This window comes from Epinephelus moara, chromosome 23, assembly GCF_006386435.1.
Source record: "Epinephelus moara isolate mb chromosome 23, YSFRI_EMoa_1.0, whole genome shotgun sequence".
In the NCBI taxonomy this organism is placed as follows: domain Eukaryota; kingdom Metazoa; phylum Chordata; class Actinopteri; order Perciformes; family Serranidae; genus Epinephelus; species Epinephelus moara.
In genome coordinates, this window is record NC_065528.1 from 18,730,479 (window position 1) to 18,753,063 (window position 22,585).

Genomic DNA, 22,585 nt, shown 5'->3' on the forward strand with positions numbered 1-22,585 from the left:
CATGTGTGTGTGTGAAACTGACTTGGAGCTAGCAGGAGAGCAGTAGATTGAGGTGGAGATGTGTGTTAAATGTCAGTAAAGCAGAACAGCGCGGCGCAAAATCGGCTCTAATTCATCCAGATTGGGATTTCAGACCCGACGCCCCGCTGTTACACACACACACCGTCAGCAAATTCCTCCAGCCGGCTGCGACGCGCACACAAACACACCTGCATACTCCGAGCGCATGACAAACACACATGCCCGCGAGCACACGCAAGTCTGGGAAGAAAAGGAGCATGTGCATATTTAATGTATATCACAAGGAAAATACGTCTCTGCGTGTGTTTTACGAGTGTGTGTGTACGTGTGAAGGTCGCAGCAGATGATTTATCAGTGGGAAAGATGCATGTTGGAGCCCTGCAGGGCAGATGTGTGTATCTGTGTGTAGTTCTGTTTGTGTACTCTGCCTGGTTGTGGTGTATATTGCCGTGTGTTCCCCATGCGTGTGTATTTACATGTTATTAGTGCGTATTTACGTGTTTGTGGATGTTTCATGTGGTTTTATGGGCATATTTGTTGAATCTTTATTTCTTTATTAATATTATGCTGTTCTTGTGCGCACACACACACACACACACACACACACACACACACACACACATACACATGCAAATGAATAATATACATCAGGGGCTGAAGATCAGCAAAGTGTTGGAGTAAGGAAGACACACGGTACAAAGATAGATAGACGCTCACACAACTATATTACCCTGTGTGTGTGTGTGTGTGTGTGTGTGTGTGTGTGTGGAAAGGCGGGAAACAGGACAAGGCAAGAAAGCTTGACAGAACATCGTATTCCAGCTGTATTTGGTATCTATTTCTGCATGGGAGTGAGAGTGTGCTTGTGTGTTAATATATTCTACGTCTGTCCAAGACGGCTCTGAAACATGGCGTATCATATATCATGTCTTACAGTAACATTAAACCTTACACCGATGTAAAACTGGGCAACAAGTCAGACATCAAAACCCCGAAGAGTTACGGCCGCCCGTGTGTGCAGAGACAGTTTGATGTGCATTACACTGAGATATATGGACGCGCGGGATGCAGCCACCTTAAACATCTCATGTTTTACATGTGGAAGAGAGCCAGAAGCAAATGACGTATTTGCTGACCAAACCTTAATGTCTTGTGAAAAATATGAGCAGTGGCGTCATAGACATAACTCACAGCGAGACACCTAGCAGCTACCTGAAACGTCTAAACTTTTCACCGAAGCAGGAACAGACAGAGAAATACACAATATCCCAAATACGTGGGAAGAATATTTTACTGCAGCCTGAAAAATATCATGTATTATGCAAAGGCAGAGCATGAAAGTGCTGCATTTGTTTCAGTAAGTTGTCAAATAATCACATGTGAACGCAACAATTCTTCAAAAGCCCCTGCAGGTGATTCACTGAGCCTTTAAGGCAGGAGTTTCCAGTGTGTTTAGAGGGAGAGAACTGGAGCTACATTTGATCAGAAAACAACCAGTACACTGATGGAAACAGTGGATAAAGTAAGAGTTGGTCAGACTCAAAAGACAAACTGCTGGCCAACAATGAATAAATAATATCTTGAAAAACAATCGATATTGGTGAGACAGAGATACTGTTTGAGCAAAGAGAGGGAAAAAGAGTAAGAAGTTCAGCAAGTTCTGTTGGCTTTTTTTTTTTAGATAATGGAGGAAGATGATGCGAGTGGTGCGTTCAGAAATACTCATGCACTCTAGCACAAACTGGACAGTTCATTTGGAGCACTGTCTGAATGTACTGTTCAGTTATCCAGAGCGTCGCACTCTTGGAGAGGTAGAGCACACTCTAGTCTCCCAATAACACAACAAGATGACATTTTAAGGGCCGTTTCATAGTGGACGCACACAATGAGAGCAAGCGACGCAAGCAACGCACTTCCTTTCATAGTCAACACACTGAACGCAAGCGACGTGGGCGACACTTGAAATGCAATACACCGCTCGCGCATTAAGGGGTAGCAGAGTCACCGGTACATTCCTGGCTAGCTAGTTCTGCTGTAGCTAGCTAGTACTGCTATTTCATTAGAACTGTCATATAAATGGGGGTGTGCCCGCATGAGTTCGCAAAGTTTTTCCTCCTCGCCCGCCATATTTCATACCTGCTTCTTCTGTGAATAACAAAAAATGGTTAATTTCAAGTACGTCGCTGGCATTATCACCCCCGCTGGCAACGCATAGTATTTCACACGTCGCTGCGTCGCGTATCAAAAAAAAGTGGACAGCACATTTTGAGACGCAAGCAGGCATCATGGCAGCCAATACATCTCAATGCGTCCCAATGCGTTCGCGTCTGCGTGCCTTTGCGTCAACTATGAAACGGCCCTAAGACTCCTATGTAGCCTACAGCCCTGTGGTGTGCTGTTGTGTTTTGCCTCCAGCTAATAATTATTAGCCATGTCATTTTATAAAATGACATCATTGTGATGTTGGCCCTAAAAGGGTAGACTTTATATACAGTCTATATACAAAACGTTATACAAATGTCTCATCTCAAGATGAGTTTAGAGAGCAACAACATCATCTACCCTGTATCAACTAGCCTGAATCAAATGTGATATATGATTGTAACATTCTGTGATAATCCCATAAAAATAGAATTTCTATGAATAATTCATAAACATGTCAATAAACAAAAATGTAAGAGTTCAACATTTTGATAAATATGCATATTCTCTTTCTTCCTGAGAATTTTTTATGTTTTCATTTCAGTTATTGAGACTGTGAACAAAATGGGATCTGGTCTTGAGTATGATATATGATGTATGCGGTAAGAAAATGGCAACCACCAGTGAAAATATTTTTTTCAATACGCCACGTGAACCGTTAAACATCGTCAGGTCATCATCAACATGAGTCAATACAGTATCAATCAGTGGCACATTTTCACAATGTAGCATTATCAGGGGAAAAAACACGCCTTACTTGAATTGTGTAGTAATATCCTAAATATTTGTGAATTCAGGTATATTTTATGAACCTTAAAAATACAGTTATAGTCTACTGGCAGTCCCAGGGGACCTCCGTGCCGCCCTGCCACCTTTACCAGGAAACAGTGGCGCACCGAGCTTCAGAGAGCCGGGGATAAGAGCAGGCTGGTGGGCAGCTGTCAGATCAGTGCAGAGCGCCAGAACAGAAACACGGACACATCACAGACAGTATTTAAATGATATTCAAAACACAAGTTTCACCCTCAGAAATTTGCCTTTGGCTACATAAAAATACAAAACTGAGCACAAAAAAATACCGCAACAGAAGTGTAACTGAGGTTTTAACATCCCTGAAGATACGCACCTGTAACTACACAACTTCAACGGTTAAATAACTGATATGCAGTCCCCTACTGAATGCATAAGTCATTGATATTTGTGTCATGATGGAAGATATAAAGTGCAGTCCTGTATCTACAGACGCACCAGAGACGATCAGCAGAGTAAATATTTGGTCTCTGGACAGTAGGTATGATCAGTGTATGGAAACACACAGTCACATTACACTTCAGAGTTGGGTTAACCGCACTGGATTTTATACACATGAAGTTAAATGATGGCTGAGATTGAGCTGCCCACCAGAGTCTGTTAAATCTGATCATGCATGTGAGTAGGGTGGTCTGTGTGTGTTTGTGTGGTCTGTGTTTTCATGTGTACGTACAAGAAAGAAGGAGGGACACCCTAAAAACTAGATAAAAGGAATTGATAAACCCATTGGCATACGATTCCGATTCAGTCCTCGATCCCCTTCCCCGTGCGCATGTGTGTGTCCACTCATGTGTGCGCCTGCTGAATAAATATTAATCATGGCACCTGTATTTTCTCAAAAGGAACTTTGGACATGTCAGAGTTTAATAAATCAATCACACGTGCACACCAACACATGCAAATTCAAGTACGAAAACAAGACCACGCATTCTGAAGCGCTGATCCTTGTAATAATCACACGGGTCGTTACTGCTGCGATAAAATGGCCAATAACTTGCTCACCTGGCCTGTGAATGGACATGCTGCTGGACACACACACACACACACACACACACACACACACACACACACACACACACAGTCTCTCCCTCCAAAACAAAGAAATGCTACGTTGGTAGAAAACACTGAGAACGAAGTACAGGAAAACTTAATCACAGCACATGCCCTCATTTTCCCATCATGCCACAGTAAAAGATAGTCCCACAGCGTGTATAAACAGGCAGGACATGCTAACACGGACATTCTCCTTGGCTTCTATTTCAGCCCAAAGCGTCGTTCCACTAAATTAGACCTCATTGTAAGGTCTCAGTGAGGATGTAAAACAGCAGAAAATACAGGGACTCGTCGGACTGCTGGACTCCTCTGAACTGCACTTAAAACGCAAACCCATCTATTAAAATTACATTAAAATTTACACTGAGTTACAGCGTGTGCATGAGTGTGTGCGGGCGTCTGTGTATGTAATCAATCATATGAAGAGCGAGACAGCGGTACATGGTTATTGCATTAACACACTACTTACTTCTATGGCTTTAAAGTGCTGAGTGAAAGAGGGGGGAGATAAAAGTAGAAAGGACAGAGAGAGGTACAGACAGGAAGAGGAAAGAGAGGGTTGATGAAGTGACGGGTGAAGATCATGTCAGTGTGACCAGTGGCCACCGTCCTGGAACACTGAGGCAACATGGGAAACTACTGGAGATATCATAAGGGTTGCTAATTTCAGGGGAAGTGTTGAAGGTCAAATCGGAGTTTTGGTTGGAGACTTAATGTTGACCGGTGTACATAGAGGTAAGTACAGTAAGTCGTGTTGAAACAAGGCAGAAATGAAAATACAGAAGTTGCTAAGAAGTGTCATACTTCATTTTTAGGCATGAAACCAGCGTGGCTCTAAAGCAATTTCAGTCCCTTAGTCAAGACTGAAATATTCCAACATGTACTAGATGAACTGCCATGAAACTTTGAACAGACATTCGTCGTGCCCTCTGGATAAAGCCGAATGACTTTGCCGATACCTTGACTTTTCCTATTGTGTCACCCTGAGGTTGACATTTTTTATTACTTAGTCGAATAATACAACAAATGTTGGATGGAGTCCTATTAACTTTCGTACACTTTCGTGTTCTCCACAGGATTAACTGTGATGACTCCTTGTGCTCTTCTGTAGCACCATCATCAGGTCAAAATCCTTTTCTCAACTGTACGATATCCATCTATTCATTGATTCATTTTCAACCGCTTACCCAGGGCTAGGTTGTGGGAGCAGCAGGCAAAGCCAAGTCCAAACGTCCCTCTTCCAAGCAGATCCCAAGGCGTTCCTAGGCCAGATGAGATATATATAATCCCTCCAGCTTTCTCTGGGTCTGCTACCAGTTTGACATACCTGGAAAACCTCTCCTGGTGCCCAGGAGGCATCATGATCACATGCCCGAACTACCTCAACCGACCCCTTTTGACCCCTCATCTCAGCCACTCTGCAATCTCATTCTTAGGTCACTTCCCAAAGCTCATGACCATAGGTGAGGGTCAGAACATAGATAGACCAGTAAAACGAAAGCTTTCCCTTCACCACAACAGTCCAGCAAAGTGCCCACATCACTGCTGAAGCCGTGCCAAACCACCTGTCTATCTCATGCTCTATTTTACCCTCACTTGTGAACAACAGGTTCAAGAACTACATGGTGGGTAATAAAAATGAAGCTCTAGCAAACATTCAGTCAGGAAGACAATACTTTTCATGCTCAGGCTGTAAGTTTCTTTCTCACCCCGCCATTCACTCCTTGCACAAATGCTCACTCACTATTTCTAGGTGTCATTGCCTGGGTCTGTCAACTGAGTCATCAGCTGATTCACAATCAACCAATAGCACAGCGACACACCTTCTCTGTCAGCCTATCGTCTTACTGCTCCTCATTTTAAAGATGGTTCTTTCTCAGCTGTAGTTCTTTCTTGCTGCCCTTATGTGTGCCCTCCACCTCCCCATGACTACCTAGACTTTACAGATTCATCAGCCTCATCCACCTCAGTGGTCAGCAGCCTCAGAGTCATCAGCCACCACCTCCACCATTGTCTAGACTCCATGGGGGGATTTATCCTGCTGCCGCTCAGATGTCCCTCAAACACAAAATATCTCCTCTGGTGTCCAAGCAAATCACAAATCATCTGTTCATCTGCACACTCATATTCTGTATTATATATGATCTTTACTTCATTCTAATGTCTCTCCTGATTTAAATATGTATTTGTGACTTTTGTAGGCTATTTTGTTCTGTTGCTTCTTAGCAAAAAGCTGTCAGAAATTAGTCATTTATTGTGGAAGGTAAACAAGTTTTGTTGTCTTGGTTCATACTGGTTAAGAGAATGAAGCCTCCATGTGTACCATGCACACATCACTTGATTCCAGCTATCGGCTGTACTTAACTACAAACTGAGTTAGCCGTTAGCTTCCTTTCCCAGTTAGTTAGCACAACCGTTAGCACAGCTGTTATGGGCGAATATTAGCCAGCACAATACTCCAAAATCACTCCAGCAGTGGTGTTCAGAGAGGCAACGCAAGGTGGAAATTCACTTCACGTTTGGTGTGAGCAAACCATGAGTGTTTGTAAATCAGCATGAAAGGACAGAAAAGGGAGAGACGGATTTAAGAGCAGATGATATGTAGGTGGACAGACATTTTTTACAGTGTGTTTGTCAGTGGTGTGTTTGTGTCTTTGGAAACATGACAAATGACACAAGTGTTCGACAGAGTTTGCGCCCGTCAGTGTTGACGTTCAGCTGTTTTACATGTTAACATAAATAAAAGCAATAAAACGTGTGTGTGTGTCTGTATCCTCACTTCATCTCCAGGACCTCCTCCAGGTGTTTCCGCCTCTCGGCCCGCAGTGCGGTCAGGTGACCTTCCTTCTCGGCCAGTGAGAGTTGAGTCGATGACAGCTTGGCTTTCATCACCTCCAGTTCCTGTTTCACCTTCTCCATGGCAACCAGCAGGTCCTCCACCTGACACACACACACACACACTTTCAGACATCTTAAACATCATGCTTTTCCCAACTTTTCTGTCTAAATATATCTTTAGTTCATATTTTCCTTCAACTTTTTTTTTTACTCGCGATTGCTTTCCACATATATTCATGTTTATGTGTTGTGTCTGCCTCTCCCTCTGTGTGTGTGTGTGCATCTGACAGCTACTGCGCTTTTGAAATTTCTCTGTTTTTACATGAGATGCTCAATTGCAGAACATCAAACGTGTCATTTTTCTTCTCCGTGTTTTCTTTTTCCCCTTTATGTTGTTTCTCTTCTCTGATATATATTTTATCTGCCTCTGTCTCTGGGTGTATATCAGTTTGTCAGTTTAATGTCTGTTGGGTCAGAGTGTCGAGGTCACTGTATTTCTCACAGTGTGACGACGACCTGGCCTGTCACCACGCGCGCACACACACACACACACACACACACACACGTTTGTCACCACGCGCGCACACACACACACACACACACACACACACGTTTTCTCTTTGGATACATTTTTTCTCTCTTTTCCAGCTCCCTGTTTCTCTGAAGTGTTGAAGTAGAAAGAAAGAAGAGAAAGAACATCACACAAAAGACATTCAGAAAAAGGATTCAGACCGAGAAAGAAAGAGACTCATAAAAGCACTTTCTTCCTCCAAAAAAATAGACTGCCATAAAAGCACTTTCTTCCTCCAAAAAAATAGACTGCATCAGCAGAAATAAAAAAGTAAAAACCCTGAAGATGAGCTGAATCTGAAAGAAGCTGCTTTTCAGACAGAAGCGGGGACCAAGACAAAATAACAGTCTTGTGATCTGAGAAAAAACTCAGGACTAAAGAAGCTTCCAGAAAGATCTTTCTCTCATGTTTTGCCACCATTACCCGCTTTCCGACTTAAAGGGACAGTTCACCCTTAAATCAAAAATACATATTTTCCTCTTACCTGTAGTGCTATTTATCAGTCTAGATTGTTTTGATGTGAGTTGCAGAGTGTTGGAGATATTGGCTGTAGAGATGTCTGCCTTCTCTCCAATATAGTGGAGCTTGATGGCACTGGGCCAAAAAAAAAAAAAAAAAAAAAAAATCTGAAAAACTCAACATCAATGTTTCTTTCCATAAATCACGACCCAACCACCCAAGATAATCCACAGACCTTGTTGTGAGCAGTTTGATGTAGGAACTATTTTCTTTCTACCAAACTACACCCACCAACCGAATCACCACGCAGAAGGAAGCGTGCATCTACTCATGGACGAGATTCTCGTGCTTGTGAGATCTAAAAATTAATGGTGTGATGACCCCTCCACTCCACTTGGTGTGCCTGTTTTCCTGGCTGTTCTCTTTTGTTACAGGATGCGGGTCACGGCAGAGGGCCGTCGTTGACATCATGAGCCACACCTGGGCCGGTATGCTTCCAGCAGACTTCCCTCTTCCCTCACGGCACAACTGCTGTTCTTTTGCTTTGTCTACAGACATTTCCACACACCCATACACGCACACATGACTGATTACTGACTTTTACGATTATTTTGCAAATAAATAAGCTTTTAGTTCTTTGTAAACTCATCTCATTGCCCATCCTTGTCGCAGCCTAAGAGCCGGCTTGTAACACCTCCTTGGCTGAGCTGTAATGTGAGCTAGGTCAGTGGTTTTTATTTTTTTAATTTCATTCATTCATGTTGTTTCCTGTTTTACTTTGAAACTCACATCTCCTCTGGTTTCAGAACACTTCACTTCCTGCCCCTGTGTGTTTTCCCTCCCTTCTGATGACTTCACCTGTGTCTGATTGTCTGTCCCACCCTGATTAGCCTCACCTGTGTCTCGTTATCCTTCCCCTCACCAAAGTGTTTAGTGTGTGTCTTGTTTTCTCTCAGTGCCAGTTTATCTTAGCTCCTTCTGTGTCTAGTGTTCCAGCCTTTTGTTTCTTGATCATTTGCATTTAGCCTGTTGACTGACTCTGCCTCATCCCTATTGGATTTTGTTTGCCTGAAGTGTCTCCAGAGTCATGTGTTTTAGTCAACTCTCACCTGGTTCACCAGTTGTTGCATTGAGTTTTGTTACACATTTGAGCACGATCTTGTTCCATTATATTAAAAAGAAGGAAGACACCTCTGTGGTTGATATCTCCAACACTCTGCAATCCACACCAAAACAGTCTAGATAGAGAAATAGCACCACAGGTAAGAGGAAAAACAATATGTATTTTTGATTTTTTGAACTGTCTCTTAAATATTGGGCAACCCAACACTTTGTCCATCACCTCAATAATCTTCAGATTGTTAACCTGCGGAATTCCAAGCCATCTTCTGGCTTTGCTCCACCACTATAAGCATCTAGCCTTCATCTATACTCTATCTCCATGGGTTTTTGAAGATGCTACACAGTGGCAAAGTTATCAGAGTCTTTCTTTGTTACTATCTCAACAAAAACTGTTATACATTTCCAACTGGATTTTCACTGTTTAAAAAAAAAGAACAGGGCTGATGAGATGGAAAATGAGAATGAGAGGAATAGAGACAAATAACAGTAGTATTTTTTTATAGTCATTGCTGGTAGAAGTCTCTTCTGTTTACTGGGTAAAGGAGGTTTACTATAGCATCAGCATGAATGAATGTATTAATGAATGAATGAGCAAACAAAACAGTCTGATCCAGGTAAAGAAATATATGTGCACTTTTCACCATCGTGGCACCACTTTACTAGCAAACGCAAAGTGTCACAGAGACAGTGAATACGGATTCTCCAAAAATGTGAAAAATGTGACAGAGTGGATGAAGAGACAGCTGAAAGGTAAGCATGAATGAATGAATGAATGAGATGTACAGTAAAACACTGGTGAGTGAGGTTTGTGATGATTGTTTTGTTACCTTTGACCACCTAAAGCCGGCTGTGGTGAACTCATGCATTGGAATGTTAGAGAGCTGCGTACAAAGAGAGCAGAGAGGAAGAGAAAACAGAAAGAGGGGAGAGGGATGGTGACGGTGAGGGACGAGGATAAAGGGATACAAAATGGGGGCAAGACAGAAATATAACAGAAGGAAAGTGAATGGGAAAGAGTAAAGGTGGACAACTTAAAGAAAAGACAAAGGGAAGAACCGACAGCATGTAGGATAGAGGTGTAATAGAGGATAAACAAAGGTGATTAAGAGGAGTAAGAGGAGGGGGAGGTATGATTAAACACCAAACATGCAGGAAGGAGAAGCAGAGAAAAGGAGAAGAGAAAGAGAAAAGTCGTAAAAGTGCTCAAGTGAAAAGATAAAGTGTGCAGCAAAAGATGAGATACAGAAAGCAACAGAAACAAATGCACAGCACATAAAAGAGACAGAGAGATACGCAGATAAAAGAAAGTGCAGACGGAGCGCAAAAATACTGAGCAGTCAGATACACAGGCTGCGTTAGAAATGCAATGCAGGCAGGAGAGGAGGAGGGGAGAGGAGGAGGGGAGGGAAAGAAGAGGAAAAGAAACGGAGAGAAGGGGAGAGAAGAAGAGAGGAAAGGGGAGAGGAGAGGCAAAAAGAGGAGACGAGATGAAGGAAAGGAGAAAAAGAGGAGGAGGGGAGAGGAGAGGAAAAGAGAAGCGGTGGGGAAGAGAGAAAAGAAAAGGAGAGGCGACAAGAGGAAAGGTGAGGAAGGAAGGAGATAGAAGAAGAGGAGAGTAGGGTAGGAGAGGCAACAAGAGGAGACGAGATGGAGAAGACAAGGAAGAGGGGAGGAGAGGAGGGAAGGAAAGAGAAAAAGAGGAGGGGAGGAGAAGAGAAGAGAGGAGAGGCGACAAGAGGAGACGAAATGAAGGAAAAGAGGAAAAGGGAGGAGAGGAGGGAGGGAAAGAAGGAGAGGAGAAGAGGAGGAGAGAGAAAAGGAGAGGAGGGATGACAAGAGGAGACGAGACAAAGGATAGAAGGGAAATGGGAGGAGAGGAGGGAAGGGAAGGTGAGATAAGAGGAGATGAAGAAGAAGAGGGAAAGGGGAGGAGAGGAGAGGAGGGAAGGAGAGAGAAGAGAGGAGGAGAGGCAACAAGAGGAGATGAGATGAAGGCGAAGGGAAAAATGGGAGGAGAGGAGGGAAGGAGAGGAGAGACAAAGAGGAGAGTGGAAAGGAGAGACAAGAAGAGGAGAGAAGCGGTGACAAGAGGAGACGAGACGAAGGAGAGGAGAAAAGGGGGAGGAGGGGAGTGGAGGGAAGGAGGGAGAAGAAGAGGGGAGGAGAGGCAACAAGAGGAGATGAGATGAAGGAGAGGAGGGAAAGGAGAGGAAAGGAGAGGAGAGGGTGAAGAAGGGGACAGATGACTGTACATATGGACAGAGCGAAGAAGAAAGAGGGGAAAGAGAGAAAGGCCTTTGGCCGACATCAGAGATGTAGAGATTGAAGGATGGAGGGATGCAGGGAGGGGTGAGGAGTGACAAGGCCCGGCTGGAAAAGAAGGAGCTGGAGGAGGGAGGAGGAGGAGAGCAACCCCTTCAGTCCTCTGAGTGTGTGTTTTTGTGCGTGAGAGCGATTTCAACTTTATTTTAAGAGGAAGAAAGACAGAGGAAGGTGCAACGAGTTCAAGAATCAGAACTGTCTGCTTAATGAAAGACGGAAAGCTGGAGAAGAGGACGCCTGTCTTTAGTTTGGTCTCTGAAGAGACAGATGGAGTGTGTCATACTGTTGACTCATTTCTCTGCCTCTCACACACACACACACACACACACACACACACACACACACACACACCTTTCTACAGTGATCACACACAGAAGTGACTCATGTCTAGCAGAAAAGCTTTAGTATATTTTCATGTGGTCTTGGTCAACCGATTTTGCCGGGCAAACCCTATCCATGGGACAGTCCCTTTCTCTCACACACACACACACACACACACACACACACACACACACACACACACACACAGGTTGTCAATATACGGCGGCACACTAAAGGTGCGTGTGTGTATGTGTACCAATTTGCAGTCCATGTGTGTGTCTAAATGTGCCTGGTTTGGCCACATTTGCATGTGCGTGTGTGCCAGCGCTATAATAAGCAATGTGTACGCCTTTGAACAGGCCGTCCTCATTAAGGGAGGAAATTGTCTCCCTCTCTGTCATCATTTTATAAATCATTATGTGAAAGGCTAATTGCAGTGACGCAGTTGTAAAAACAGGAACACAAAAATATTTATTTACAATTTACTCGTGTATATAGAGAGACACGTTTCCAGTTAGAAAACCAACGGCGCGTCCATCTGGCTCCTGCTGAATGCTATGTTGTGCTGCGCTGGTGTGCTGTTTAAATAGCAGTTAGCACTTCTTTCCGCCATGTTTGTGTGTGTGTGTGTGTGTGTGTGTGTGTGTTGGGAGGAATATGTGTATGTATGTGGAAGGGCGTCTTGTGTATTACTATCCTGTCCGCGAGTGCCACGTGCACACGTGTGCGTGTGTATGCGCTGAAAGGCTGAGTTAGTGTTGTTGATGTTGGGTGAGGACTGCACTGAGTGTTTGGCTGCCATGTCTACTCGTTCACTGCTCCGCTGACGTTTCTACTCCTTCCTCCTTCACTGAAGCATTTTAACACGAGGACGCTCTCCAGCAGCCTGTCCTGGCCTAAATGGCCTCGGCGCTGTCTAATTAAAGCTGCCACTTGTAGCATTTTGAAGTATGTCAATACGTCGCTGCCAAATTAAATGTGAGAGCTTGGCAAAGTTGCTGTAAACAAATTAAGCCACAGTCAACTTGAAGGAGGATAAACATGTTGGATGTGATTTTTCCATCTTTGCTTTACTTGTTCCAATCTTTGCTATTGTGAAAACCCAAAGCCTTACATCTATTTGCTCTGATAGAGGACCCAAATCTTCTCTGCATCTGTGTCTTTGTTTTGAGGAATTGTAGGGTAACTACTTTATGAACTGATTTGAACTGTAGAACCACAGGAAATAAACTCAGGAACTAATCTAGGAACTAAAAGTGTCTTTGGAGTATTTTTGTTTGCGTTGCCACCAGATCTAACATAAGATTTTGACAAACTAGTGTGAAAAGACCCATGTTTTTCTTTGTCGTTACAGTGGATGAAATGAAATTATACAAAGACAACTTGTAGAGGTGGAAAAGGAGACTGTAAACTCTGGAGTGTTTGTCTCCAATCCAATCTTCTGACTGTTTCATGGTATTAATTTCTGCTTTTGTAGGCTGCATAACAATAATGAAGCAAGGTTTGTGTTTGACCGATCAACTCTGCAAGGTCCGCTCTGAGAGTTCCTGGGCCATCAGAAAGTTCTACCCCCTGAGTGGGGAATTTCTTGGCACCAGAAACTATGGCAGAGGAACTAAATTTAGACCCTTGCTTCTCCAGCCTAAATGCAGGTTAGGTTCCTGACATGGTTCCTGGGCCTCCAGGAAAGTCGCTGCGGTTGAAACCAGCTATATGAGACGTTCCTCCGAAGCAGAATGACATAATTTCAGAAAATGGGTCAAAATGACGTTTATATTCAAGTCACAAACTTTTGTCCATCAATAGAATAGAAGGAAGTCAGGTGATGTTATTACAGAGCTACAAATTCTGCAAAGGGAGGAGATTAGGTTGGATGCACGTGTCAACAAAACCTATAACTTAAATATGGAAGACCAAGTCTGTGTCCTGATTCGTACTCCTTCCCCAGTCGTTCTCTAACCTTTAAGAGACATTTCATCCCAAAATCAAACCTATCTTTCCTCTCACCTGTTGTGCTGTTTATCAGTTTAGATTGTTTTTCGGTCGTAGAGATGTCTGCCTTCTCTCCAATATAATGGAACTAGATGGCACTCAGCTTGCTCCAGAACAGTAATGTCTCTTTCCAGAAATCATGACCTTGTACCTCAAGATAATAAAAAAAACAGTTCTTTCCATTAAACTACATCCGCCAACTGTATCACTGCACAGAAGGAAGTGTGCATCTACTCATGGATGAGAGGCTCATGCTTGTGAGCTGAGTTGGAACATGAGCTAGTTTAGTGGTGCTAAGTGAGCTAGCAGTAGATGCACGCTTCCTTCGTCAACTGTCAATATGGTTGGCAGGTGTAGTTCAGTAGAAAGAAAACTTATCACAACAAGGTCTGTGGATTATCTTCAGGTACCAGGCCATAATTTCTGGAAATAGAGTTTATTTACAAAAAATTTTTTTTAGGTAATTTGAGCACCATAAGCCAAACACCATCTTGTTCCATTATATTCAACAGAAATGTCTCTTTCCAGAAATCATGACCCGGTACCTCAAGATAATTCACAGAACATTTTGTGAGTAGTTTCATGAAGGAACTAATTTCTTTCTAACGAACTACATCCACTAACCGAATCACTGTGCAGAAGGAAGTGTGCATCTACTCACAGACGAGAAGTGCATGCTAGTGACAGCGCAAGCTGTTAACAGTAATGGCATCCTCCTCAGCTGAGCTGTAATGTTAGCTAGCTCAGCGGTGCTAGGTGAGCTAGCAGTTGATGCACGCTTCCTTCTGCGCTGTGATACAGTTGGCGAGTGTAGGTTGGTAGAAAGAAAATGATTCCAACATGAAATATCTGTGCAATATCCTGATATCTCTATGGCTGATATCTCCAACACTCGGCAGCTCGCACCAAAATAATTTATATCAATAAATAGCACTACAGGTAAGAGGGAAGTATTATAGTTTTTTTTTTATTTGGGGGTGAACTGTCCCTTTAACCACGCCATTATTATTGTAACCATGATGACAAAAGTCCCATAACCTAAAATAAAGAGTAATTTTAACCCAAACGATGAAGTTTCTCTAAACCTATCCAAGCTATTTTGTGCCTAAACCTGACCAAACTAATTATAAAACAGACATATTAAAATGAACTAAGCCCTGACCTCATACTGTTAATCAGTGGTGTGGAGAAATTTTTAAAGTTGTGTTCGAGCTCAGCCTTAAAGGGGAATGAGAGAGTTTTTGTCAAGCGGTGGGCACCTTTACTAAACTACCTCCCAAACTGCAGAGCAAACATAGCACGCAGGGGGTATCACACTGTAGATTGGCATCCTTCCAGTGCCCCTGTGAACGTCTACAGCTCTCTCCTGCTCTGCATTAGTTGTGTACTCCCTGGTCTGTGTAATTTACTCAAGCTCTGGATTCTCTGTGTAGTGTCTGCCCCTGTAATGTGTATGCCTACATGAAAAGCTGCTTTCCCCTCTTTTCTGTTTGTTTGTGGGACTCTGTGATTTGCTCATTTGTATCTCTGCCATTATGTTTTTTCTGTATTACACTATTTTGAAAATTAAATAAAATATTGTGTTAAATGAAAAAGATTTTAGAGTGTGATTAACTGTATAAATGACATTTTTTGGCATTAGGGCTAATGTAGATGCAAAAAAATGTGTCTGACTCTGGATGTTAAAATGCTCCACACGACATCTCAAGTTATAGAGAAGTGTTTTTTTATGTACCTAACAATCCCACATACACACACTCTGTATCTGCGTGTTCACACCCATCATTTCAGCTGCATCAAATTCCCAGAGTCAAATATCCACCTCCAAAATGCTATTTCTTTTTGGTTGCATCATTACCTCAAAAGAAAAACTCAAGCTGTCGTGTGCATCACTTTAACATGTTTTCCTGTAACACCTTTGAAACTTCTGGATCTTGACTAGAATTTAAAATAAAGTTTTGCGAGTTTGAGCGGTGCAGGTCTGCGCACGGAGCTAAAGAAGGTAAATTTGTTTTGTGAGCCTTGTTTTATCTTTGCTAAGTGAGCATAATTAACTGTCTGCCTCCGTCTGTCAATCACTTTCTGACATCCATCTGCTTGTCGTTGCTTGTGGTCTCACTTTCTTCTATTACAGTCATCTATCTGGAGCTTATTCTGCTGTGGCACCCACTAACGTTACCCACAGCTGAGGGTGTCAGCAGTAAAACGTGCGCTTGCATGCCTGTCTTTATGTGTCTGTCCAGAAGTAGCCTGGTAAGCAAAGGGCAGAGAGGACGTCCAACATTTAGAGGCAGTAATAACAATGGAGTCCGGACGTTTTTGCCAACAGCTACAGCGGGCCGTGTTTTCTCAGGGCAGTTTTCATCCTTACAGCCCACGCTGTTTTTTCCCACTTGTCAAAACCCATCCAGGCTCTGAGGAACATTTCCCATCTCTATGGCCTCGTTAAGTCATTGGTACCCAGGGGAGCGTCACACACACACACTCCCACTGGTCTGAGGTTGAATCCACTAAACCCTTCCCTTCTGAGCCTCCCTTAACACCACTGTGAGCTTTCCTACTGTCTCAATATAGATAAAACAGATTACAAATTGGAGCGGTCAGCTTGTGCTGTATTTAAGAAAAAGATGTTTGTGTGCTCTGGCTGGAGCGGACAAAATACAAGCTGTTCTTTAAATAGGGATGTATTTACCTCTCCTCCAAATGAGGAGTGACTGGGCAAACACGCACACACAGAGCCACACCTGAATGAGCTCAGTTGGCACAGGGCATGTGTGTTGCCGCTGCCATTAGCCGCTATTGGCGTAGCAATGTTTAGCTATGTCAGAAAGAGTTTCTATGTTGCGCTAAAGATGTTTGTCTGTGTGTGTTTCCTTGTACATCTGTCCAAATGTCGCAACAAAAACAGAGAAATGAAGGAAATCCTCAGAAGCGAGAACATTTTTGCGTTATGTGTATAAAAAGTAACTGATAGGGGTTGAGTTTCAGGAAAGTTTGGGGTCACACATTGGTTTGGGGTGAGGATCCTCCTCATACATGCACTAATACATGTATGTGTATTTGCCACTGATAGACACGGTACCTGTTTCTCCGACTGCGTGCGTGCCTGCTCCTCCTGGGCAAGCACCACCTCCCTCTCCGCTGTGATCTGAACGCTTTCCCTCAGCGCCTCCTCCAGCTCCTCAATGCGCTCCTCCTTCTGACGGAGGGAGTCCTACAGGGAGAAAGTATGCAATGTAAAGACAGCAGTGCTGAGAGAATCAATTGATGAACCCAGAATTCATTAAGACACAACACAGCCACGCCAGCAGCTCTGTGAGGCTGTACTTGCTACAGTCAGCATGTCTTAATGGAAATTTAATTACATTTGCAGCTATCTGGTAATAAAGCAAAGTGTTGGATGGATTCAAATTTTGACCTGATGAAATTTTAACAGATCATAAAAGTGGAATTCAGGGGAACTTGAATGTCCAGATTTGGTGGCAATCCATCCAAAAGTTGTGCAAATCTCATGGTGGCACTTGAGGAAAGTCAGGGAATCACCAAAGTCAGTAGGCTTCATCATCTGGGGGCCATGAATGTATGTACCATAGACTGCCAAAGCAGTGGACATGGCTACTGTGACATCGCCCTTTGGTTGGTGGGTTACTGTTTTAAAGCCTTAAGTTTGGCATTTTCACTGTTGCCACTTTGTTTTTTTTTAAGCCAGATGTAACCGTATTTCAATAAGAGGGCGGAGCTGTGAAGGAGTGAGGGGTGAATGTGATTGAGAACCTGAGGACACCACCATGGTAGCGACGTGTTAATCACAAGCTAACAAAGCCCTTAAGCATAAGCTGCTTTATCGTCTATTTTACCCTAATTGGGATCATACTTTACAAATTGAACATAATGCTGTATTGAAGAAGACTTGAAACTAGTGATTGAGACCGTAGATTCATTAGGAAAATGTTTACTGAGGTGATAAATCAAGTGAGAAGTTGGGTCATTTTCTGTCAAACTTCTATACCCTGAGACCTGAGCTTTTATTTGGTATGCACAGTGGGGGTAGTCAGCACAATTTCCCAGACCTAAAAGTTTGTTTTATCTGATCAACCGCCGAAAGATAATCAACGTGTGATGATATAAAACAAACGAATCAGGACATTTGAAAAATTAGAACCATCAGATGTTCTGCATTTTTAGCCACGCTAGCAGCTTTTAATTTCTCCTGGCTATTTGGCAATAGTAGGACCTGATAAGTATAAAAGACTAAGCATTATCTTTGAACCATTAATAGTTTTTGGGGAAAATGATGTCCTGTAATAAACCATAAAAATGTTTATTTCAATGCCTGAACGTGGCTGTGCAAAAATAAAATTGCAAATATGCAACGTACATAAAAGCCTTTTGATTTGATCATTTTGTAACTCTGTACGAATTTTCCTTGCCCTATACACCAAGCTAGAAACGTCCCTTTCGTCTGTAGGAACAGTCCATCACACGTAACGGGTCTGTGTGAAATGCTTTGATAATACAATAATAAAGTCCCACTGTCTTCAAACGAGTACTTCCTATTTAACAGCGTCTTAGCTTTTGAAAATTACTAAAATTGGTCAAATTTGCCATATCAATCCACAAACATTATTAAACAAAGTAAACTAGTTTAAACCATAAAATTTTATTAGGTCTTTTACCTTGTACCTTGACTGGGCAAAGATGGCTGCCATCTTGTTTCTACATGATTAGTTCAGTGTGCTTTTGCTACTACTAGATGGCACAAAACAGCATCCACAAATGAGGTCTATGTTACCCAAAATGAAGTATAAGGTGCGGCAAACCCAAAATGTAATGACCTCATATGAGGATGCAGGGTCGCAGGAGGATACATTCTCGGAACCCATCGGCTGTATTCGGCGTCTGACTTCCGGCAGACGGCGATACAGCCTCTGGGGGCAGACCCCCGATTTTTTGGCATTCCGGTTTGATTTGGGCGGAGGAGGCGAATTTCCGTTTCCGACTTCCGTTTATATATAAGTAAATATGCTGAACCACTGCGATGGATTCAGAGTTTGCAGTGACGGCAATTATGTTCCGCCTTGTTAGTTCACCGCACAGACCATTTAACCTGGCAACAACTGCAAACGGCTCAAACGTGATTGGTCAATACCACACAGACTACAAACAGACTACAACCGGAAACCAGGGCTCTTCCGCTCTTCTTCCGGAGGCAAGATCTCCGGGGTTTGCCTACAGACTCTACATTCACTGAATGTAGAGTTTGTATATAGAGACTACAGGAGGATATAACCTGAATTATTTTTGCAACCAATAGAGTCAGCCCCTGCTGGCCATTAGAAAGAATGCAGGTTTAAGGCGCTTCTACACTAGCTTCACTTTTCAGACCAACAGGCTACTTCCACTTCTTTTTTTGCAGTCTATGGTATTTACAAAAGTTTATAGCAATCCTTCCAATAGTCATTGAGGTATTTCAATCTGGACCAAAGTGATGGACGTCCTGAGAGCTGCTAGCGTGGCTATAAATGCCGAACATTTGATGGTTCAAATGTCAGGAATTGTTTGCTTTATATCATCACAAGTTGAGGTTTGGGAACTTGTGCTGACTATTCTTGTTTTCTGACTTTTCACGGACCAAACATACGCTTTAATTGCAGCCTTAGATACTTGCAGTATCCAATATATATACTTTTTGTTAGATTTTTCTCATCCTGGGTCATTAAATGGTTTCATGGGGTCTAAAAATATTATATCACATAGGCTTTTAATTTAAGCATAGAATATCAGTTGGCTTTCTCATATACAGTACAAGACTTTCCTTGATCTGACTTCATTCATGTCTGACAGACTGCAAATTACTAAATCACATCAGATTCCCGTAACAGCAGTGCTCCTTGTCACATCCTGCTCGACACGTCCCTGAGGTTAAAACCTTGGACACTCCTCATTCCAGTTTGCTGCTCTCAGCGAACTGGAATAAGCTGCAAAAGGACTCGCAAATGAGACAATCTGATCTCCATCTGCCTCTGAGGACTCTCAGGAATTCCCAATCACACATGAAGCTGTTTCTAAGGAAAATGATTACACGAACTTCCCACCAATTCCCCATAAAGAGCCATGTGTCCTCCAGTCAGGCTTCCTGGTTAAATTAAGAGCTGAATGAATACCTGATGGAGACGGAGGATGAGGCATTACAGTGGCGATGAACAAACCTCCAGGACATCTCCAACACATGTGCTGTGAGTCTGAATCCTGCTCCAGATCCAACATTACTTGGCGTCTAACTATGCAGACTGGGATGAACTGTAATTGGATTAAATCCTCTTATTGTACTGAATTAAATTTACGGTCTGAATTACACTCACATTCCATTTACAGTCTTCAGTGCTGGTTAAAGTATGCAGAATTGCTTACAACTGACACACACACTAGTTATGGTTGTAACCACTGCGGTCTCCTAAGTCTGAGTGACTCACATCGCCATCAGCTCATCTCTTAACCACATGCATACACATAAATGACAACTTCCAAACTACTTAAACCAAAGATTAATCATAGCTAGAGGGCGCTCAGTCGAACAAACACACACACACACACACACACACACACACACACACACACAAAGAAAAAGTGTTGTCATCTGCCTCTAATCAGAGAAGCCACTGAGGTTAACGATTACTGGAAGAAGAGAGGGAGGAGGAAGAGGAGGATGGACGAGGACAGAAAGGAAAAAGGAAGTCAGGAGAGGTTAAGGGGAAATTAAGGGTGAAAAAGGTGAAATTAAAGGTAAGGATGTAGAGGTTAAAGGTCGACTCCATCTGCGTTCTTTTCCGGGTTTTTCAAATGGAAAAGCTCTCTCAGCCGTTAGCAAAAAGCAATGACGTAGGCTAAAGGAATTAATGGCAGATGGGGAGGGGGTTAATTCCTGATAGAGGACAACTCAAAGGGCATTATCCCAGTTACACCATGGTCACTTGCCAAAGAAAAAAAAAAAGAATTTTCATTTATATTTCCATGTTTTGTGATCAAAATCTAACGTTTTGTACAATCCATAACTCAGTTTCCTAGGTAACACCTGAGGATTTACCTAATACCTAATATCTCAAGACAGATTCTGATTCAGATTGTAGAATCTGTCGGCAGCCCTGTGTGAAAGAAGGGGTGGGGGACTTTGAGGTTGAACAATGCTGCGCTTTAGCAAATCACAATGGAGGGGGCCGAGACGTGCAGGTGTCACCAGAAAATGTGTACCTACAGAAACAGCAAGCTCCCTACACCCAAAACGCCATCTCGTCAACGTGAAAAACATGGACAACAGCACAACTTACAAGCGTTGTGTATCCACCAGCACACCTTCCACTCCTCACGACAGGAAAAAAAGGGCATTAGCGGCAATGTTTTTACCGCTGTTTGGTTCGAGTTGCAGGTAGGAGTGTAACACTGGGGGCACTGCCAGAAGTGAAGGGGGTGAGCGATCCCAGAGGCCCCTGCACTTCCGTTAGTCAAAAAACTCCGGGCAGTGCCTCCAGAGGTAAAGGAAGAATTTATTTTTTTTTACCGATGGATTTCCAGATTGCCTAATACCTGGAACAATCATTACCGCCCAATAAGGTTCTTATGCAACTGAAATGCAGTTCACTGTACCGGTTAATAGGACGAACCTTAGCTACGACTTGGCAGCTGGAGATATTTATAGTCTGCTCAGCTCAAAGAACCTTTTGGCTCAGCTATGAGCCAGAAAGCTAACCTTAGGCTTGCGAGATTCAAAGTCAATTACGTTGTATACTGTTGAAATATAATTTGACAGTATGTATAACAAGAAGACTAGCTAGCTATCCAGCCATGTCACTGTCCCGGAATCAACATCAAGATTTTCATGAACAAAGGATACGCCATGTGTAACATTGGCCGTAGCCTTAAGTAGCAGATACATGAAACTTGGATGTGAGACAAAGCATCAGGAAGTTCACAGGGACGGTATACTTCTTGCGGCTTGTGTGTTAAGGCCCATTTCCACCAAACACTTTCGCTGTGGTACCTTTGGAACCAAAAGTAACCCTTCAGACATGGTACCTACACACTAGCGTTTCCACCACAAACAATACCCTTAAATGTGGGCGGGGTTGTTGTCACTCACTGCTCCGTCCAGCACTCACTGTATTTCCTCCTTTATCAGTCTGCACCTCGTTTATCGTCCACAGAATGAGGCTGCACGTCGACATTTTCAGAACAAAACAGAACAGGATGTAGTGAGAGTCTCTCTCCATGGGATATTTAAAAATAGTGGGTTCACAGTGGAAACGGAAAAAAAGCATACCAAGCTGAACTGAACCATACCGTACTGCTAAGTAGAAACGTGGCTTTACAGTCTGTCCCTTTTGTCATGGTTACTCATACGGTTACTCATATTATTAAACAGATACAGGCTAATTTAGAACAGTGAACAGACAGTTTCACTATAATTGCTTAGTAGGTTTCCTGTATCAGGCTTTAATGGACACCCTGCAACCAATGAGAATTGAGTATTCACCCAGACCATGGTATAAAATAGTAAGAAATACTGAAAGGGTTAGTTAAAGGTAGGATCTGGAGGATTTTCAAACAAAACAAAATATAGACATATACAAATGAAATCCTGCTTAATCATCACCTATGGGCTTCTACTCATGTGTGGTGGTGACTCTGTTTGCAGAGCTCCTGCCCTTTAACTGTATTTTGATGTTTTTGTGAGCTCGGACCGCTTCTGGGCGGAGATTTCCCCAGCCAATGAGAGAGCGCAGGTGCCGTGCCCGAGCGTGTCCGAGCGTGCACCAGCGCGAGCCTTGCCTGAACCTCTTCTGTGAAGCCTTTTTCCGTACCTCCGGGCTCCGTACACCC

At 43.0% G+C, this 22,585-nt stretch overlaps 1 protein-coding gene across 4 annotated transcripts in view; it reads right to left on the bottom strand.

Moving 5' to 3' along the window:
* LOC126385035 (ELKS/Rab6-interacting/CAST family member 1-like) overlaps positions 1–22,585 on the bottom strand; it is a 211,662-nt gene that overhangs the window by 88,819 nt on the left and 100,258 nt on the right. For all 4 annotated transcript variants that reach the window (XR_007569391.1, XR_007569392.1, XM_050036531.1 and 1 more), the window contains 2 exons: positions 16,794–16,925; positions 6,866–7,026 (listed from right to left, as the gene is read on the bottom strand). Coding sequence is in view for 2 of the 4 variants with exons in the window: in XM_050036531.1 (XP_049892488.1) it covers positions 6,866–7,026; positions 16,794–16,925 (293 nt within the window). In the remaining 2 variants the exon portion in view is untranslated. The remainder of the gene's footprint in view (positions 1–6,865; positions 7,027–16,793; positions 16,926–22,585) is intronic.